The 5,044-nt window shown below is 37.4% G+C and overlaps 1 protein-coding gene across 4 annotated transcripts; it reads left to right on the plus strand.

Moving 5' to 3' along the window:
* The first annotated feature begins 320 nt into the window (after positions 1-320).
* Positions 321-2,338, plus strand: LOC110636904 (squamosa promoter-binding protein 1). Of its 4 annotated transcripts, none has more exons than XR_009150074.1 (3): positions 321-956; positions 1,775-2,030; positions 2,117-2,338. XR_009150074.1 is itself a non-coding variant. In XM_021786795.2 (3 exons), the coding sequence occupies exons 1-2, from the start codon at positions 601-603 to the stop codon at positions 2,012-2,014; spliced, it is 588 nt and encodes a 195-aa protein (XP_021642487.1). In that variant the 5' UTR covers positions 326-600; the 3' UTR covers positions 2,015-2,030; positions 2,117-2,338. The 4 variants fall into 4 exon arrangements, 3 of the variants coding, with proteins under 3 accessions (XP_021642488.2, XP_021642487.1, XP_021642486.1); XM_021786795.2 differs by having other exon boundaries at positions 326-956; positions 1,783-2,030; XM_021786796.2 differs by having other exon boundaries at positions 322-956; positions 1,775-2,338.
* Positions 2,339-5,044: the final 2,706 nt, after the last annotated feature.

The following is a 5,044-nucleotide window of genomic DNA, read 5'->3' on the forward strand; positions in this document are numbered from 1 at the left end:
TTATGAATTATATTTAATTTTATATATATTAATTGTTTAATTTCATTGATTAATGATTATTAGGTTCAAACCAAAGTCAAAATTAGATCAAATAACTTGAAAATCAACTCTAAATTAAAAAATTAATCAAAAATCAAACCGATCGGTTTAAACCGAACCGAACCGAAATAAAGCGATTCGGTTCGATTCGTTTTTTCACCAATTTCGATTCGATTCGATTTCTAAAATTAACAATTTAATTTTTATAATTTAATTCAATTTGATTCAATTCGGTTCGATTTAAACCGATTGCTCACCCCTACCCCTAGAGAGAATGTTCTTTCTTTTGCTTTTGTTTTGTTATCAGTATTCTTTATAACAAACGAAAATCAGAATACGTATAAAAAAAAAGAAACCAATCAAAGGGAAGGGAGAAAAAAAATGGAGCTTGTGTGGTCCAGGTCTTCACTCATTTTCAACTTTTCCTTCCCTACTATAATTCCCACCTGTACTGTCTCTCCTCTTATTTTTCATATACTTTTGCTCCCTAAATCCTCTCCTTTGGAACTCAAATTTTGCTTTTGCTTTTCACTTTGCTAACTTTTGCTTCACCCAAAAGTAATGGATGGAAAAGGCAAGCTGCGGATGATGGGGAATATGACGAAGAAGGAATTAACTGAGCACGGTTGGGAGTCATCAGATGATGATCTGAAGATGGGGTGTGTGGAAAGTGATGTTGAGAGTAGCAAGAAAAATAAAGTGGTGGCTGGTGGCGGTGGTGGTGGTGGAGGAAGGATAGGGTTAGGTGGTGGCAGTGGGAGTGGAGGTATGAGGAGTTGTCAAGCTGAGAAGTGTACGGCTGATCTGAGTGATGCAAAGCCATACCATAGAAGGCATAAGGTTTGTGCGAATCATGCCAAGGCTCAGATTGTGCTTGTGGCTGGGATTAGGCAACGGTTTTGTCAGCAATGCAGCAGGTTGGTAATGATCCTGTTGTGTTCTTTCTTCTTGTTACATTCTGCAGAAGTATGAAATTTTGAGGCTTTATACCCTAATTGCAGTCCATATTATTCTAGAACTTTGGCTTATAATTGTACCATTAGATCATTCAACAACTTGAAGTTGCTCTTTTTTACTTTATTTGCTAATAGGATTTGAATTTGACTTGATCAAACTGGATTTTAGATTAAACAAATAAAAAAGAAAAAAAAGGGAGGTGGTTTTGTCTAAGCTGGTTCCAAGTAGTTGGGAATTTCTTGTTTGTTGTCTTGCCTTGTCTATCTTATATCTGAATTGAAGGATTTAGTCTTTTTCTGCCTATTTTAAGGGTGCAATCATTTAATTTAGAAATGATATGGTTTTTCATAGATCTGCACACAAAAGAATCGACCTGTATGGATTGTTCAAATGACTGCCTGTTTGAACTTTGTATTGCATCACTGTTGTCCACTTCAGCTGTTCTTAATCTAGTGTCTTGTTGTCTTTGTATTTGGATGATTCTATGAATCTTGTTTTATGTGGCATCTTATGCTGTGGAATGTAAACTATGAAATTTTTTACATGTGCATAAAGATGGAATCAGCTTTCCCTGGTACTAATTTTATAATTCATTAATCACCATTTCCTCTGTGTCCACGTTTTACATCGTCATAAACTGACACATGCACATACGTTAATTTTCTTAATCATAACATGCACATATATTAGCATAACTGTCTTCTGCTTCCCATGTCATAAATCGTCAAGGAATGAGTCCCGGAATTTTGTTATTTCTTTTGTCTGATTGGGAATGTAGTGTTGCATGTTTCATGAGCTATGGGAATTTGATGAAACCAAAAGGAGTTGTCGGAGGCGTTTGGCCGGACACAATGAACGGCGAAGGAAGAATGCTGCTGAATCTCATACGGAAGGTTCAAGCCACAAAGGGACAGGCAGTCAGTTGAAGGATATGGTCTGTGGGCAGGTTAATGATAGGGGAAGAATTAAGATAACTATCCAAGAAAATGCCACTTACAAGCATTTCCAAACCAGATAAACTAATTGCTCTTGAGGTTGCTCTCTATCTTCTGTCATGCCACGGATATAGTAATAGTGATAGTCTTGTTAGTATATCATTATTGAAGATTCCTGTTTGTAGGTTAAACAAATGCTAAGGGCATTCACTTCAAGGTGGCAGGGGTTGCTGGTTCTGTCACTAGGTATATGGTATTCAGTATTATGTGGTTAGCCAATTAACTCAATCCCATGTATGCTGATAGGTTAGGATATGATTGTTGACACTAACTTGACCATCATTGAGTGCTTTGTTTTCTTAGATTTTCCAAATGTGATTATAAGGTGCTATTGTTTTTTTATATAATTGGATGCACTGAACATGTGATTGTACTAAAATTTCCCTAAATGTCTATCATGTTTCCCTTGGTATAATAAGAGGGTCTATGGTTTGGCTATTTACTTTTAACCTTTAACATAAAATTTATTTTTAACTTATAAGTCAATTTAAAAATAATTAGTTAATTATTTAGTAAAACTACTTAAAATTAACTTTAAAATAATTTAAATGTTTAATTAAAGGGTATTAAAAAATAACTTAATTTATTAAAATGATTAAAAAATATATGCCATTGAGTGTTGTGATTGTTAAAATGATGATATTATTAATATTTTTAAAATTTATTAGGATGATTGTCTTTTACTTTGTCAAATAGTAGTTTTAAGACAAATAGATATATTATAAATAAGGTATACCTTATTTATGTCTTCTGACTTATTTTATATATATATATATATAAAATTTATAAGCTATATCAAACACTTATCTACTTATAAGTATTGTAGACACCACATTTTGGCTGACCTTCAAAGGCAAGGTTCTTTTAAAATTGAAACTTTATTATCCGTTCTCGATCGATGTCCCGATCACAGGTAGTTTTTCAGAACTTACCAATGGCTCATCTCTGGAACAAATTGATCTCACGCTCAAGTTAGATTGCTTTCCGATCCCTTGGTCTTTATCAGATGAGTTTGAGTTAATATTGGATCTCTCGACCATCCAATCTTGCCTGCTGTTGTTCTTCGATCTCTCTATGTACAAATACCACAAAATTTCATTTGACTAATGTTGTGATCGGGCTTCCACTTGAATTGCTCAGATATTCCTTAAATGAAGTTAAGGTTTTTATCCGGTCTAATAATGGTTACGACTTTAAAAGTTCAAGTTAGTGTCAAATCTTTGCAATTCTAATATTCTAAAGTTCCATTCAATATTTGGTCATGGCTCCATCTGATCTCATGTTCACGTGTAATGTTTTTCTGATCTCTTAGAGTAATTTGATATCTTTTGATTAATAGTCGCTTTTCAGGTTTAATGTTCAACTGCATTCAATCAATTAAGTACTTAGACAATTTGGTTTGGATGCTTTTCGATCTTATCAAGAAATTGAACATAAAGGACTTCAATTCATTTCAAAATAAAAATATACAAGTCAATTAGCAAGGGGGGTCTTCTCTGCCCTGCTTTCCAGTTACATTCCTCTCTCTCTCTCCTCACCCTCGTGCTCCTCATCGCTATCCTCTTCGATCGCTAGGATGAGCTTATCCATCCAAGAAAATTCCTCATTAGGATAACGCTTCTTTAGTTTGGACAAGAGGTCGTTATGGGCGTTCACATATGCCCCAGCCTCTTTTGTAGTGCTCTCCTCCTCCTTTGCCTGAAGTTCCTTAGAAAAATGAGCGAGATATGCAGATCGACCAGCCCGGGTGACTTTAAGTTCTCGCTCCACTTCAGTTATCCTCTCTTCGCAATACTTCACTTTATCTTCCAGTTTGATGATGTAATAATTAGCAGTGGATAGCTAAGCCTTTGCAGTTGACACATCCTGGACCGCCTTAAGAATCTCCTTCCTTAAGATGTGGGATTTTTCTTTGATCACGTGTTGTTTTGCAATAGCCTCCAAGCCCAAACTCATTGTCTGAGTTAAAATATCATCAATACTCTCCTCAGCCAACCGATTCCGATCTTCTTGGAAACAGATGGAAGCGCCCATGACCTTAGCTAGACCAGGATTCCCTCGGGTTGAGCTGTTTCTTTCTGGTGATTGGATAAGGAGTTGAGCTCCTCGGGAGAGCATTCTAACAGTAGGGCTAGAAGACTCCCCTTCTACATTGGAAGAGATCAAAGGAGGTGGACATTCAATCTGCTGAGGTGGAGAGACGACGACCTCTACTTCCGAGATCGGTTGCTCCTGAGGTCAAGGAGGGGAGCTCAATACTTCTACTAAATCACGTCGAGGTGTCTGAGCAGCGGTGGCACTAGCCTCTTTCATCGCTTGTACCATTTAGGAGAGCTTCCTCTTTCACTTGCAGCTCTCTTTAGAAGCATTACCACCCACCATACCTGCACAAAGAAGAAGTTAGTGAGTTCGTTAAGATTGAGAGACTAGAGATCTAGATTATACCGATCGCAAGACCGAGGTCAGAAAGCTGAAGCTCATAATCTTCATGGGAGATCAGCCGCATCATCCACCATTTCAGTTCGGCCATGACTGCATCTAAGCACGAGTATTTATGGGTGGTAACCTGAGCTTTTAATTCTTTCACCATGGCATCTTCGTCTTTATTTAAAGTAAGCTTCTTAAGAACTTGGGGGACCAAATAATTCCAATTACGTGGGATCCCCTCAAAGTCGTTTTGATCCTTGCTCCTAAGGATAAAAAACCAATCCTTTCAGTTCTTCAGTGAAGAAGGGAGATCAGTGAAAAGCCCGCAGTTTGGCTTTGCCTGAAAAAACCAAAATTTGTCATCCTTTCTTCGGACAAGCCTATGCAGCTCGACAAAGACCCTAACCGTTGGCTCCAGTCTCTTGGCTCTGCAGAGACTTCTAAAGGCTACTAAAGTCCGCCAGGAGTTCGGATGCACTTGAGCTACCGAGACATGGTGGAATTTCAGGACGGCCTTGTAAAATCCATCCAAGGGAAAATGGAACCTGGACTTCAGCTGCTCCTCGTACACTATGATAAGATCGCCTTCTTCAAAGAAGTTATCAGTTCGAAGATTGCCATGGAAT

This window comes from Hevea brasiliensis, chromosome 7 (assembly GCF_030052815.1).
Source record: "Hevea brasiliensis isolate MT/VB/25A 57/8 chromosome 7, ASM3005281v1, whole genome shotgun sequence".
Classification (NCBI taxonomy): Eukaryota; Viridiplantae; Streptophyta; class Magnoliopsida; order Malpighiales; family Euphorbiaceae; genus Hevea; species Hevea brasiliensis.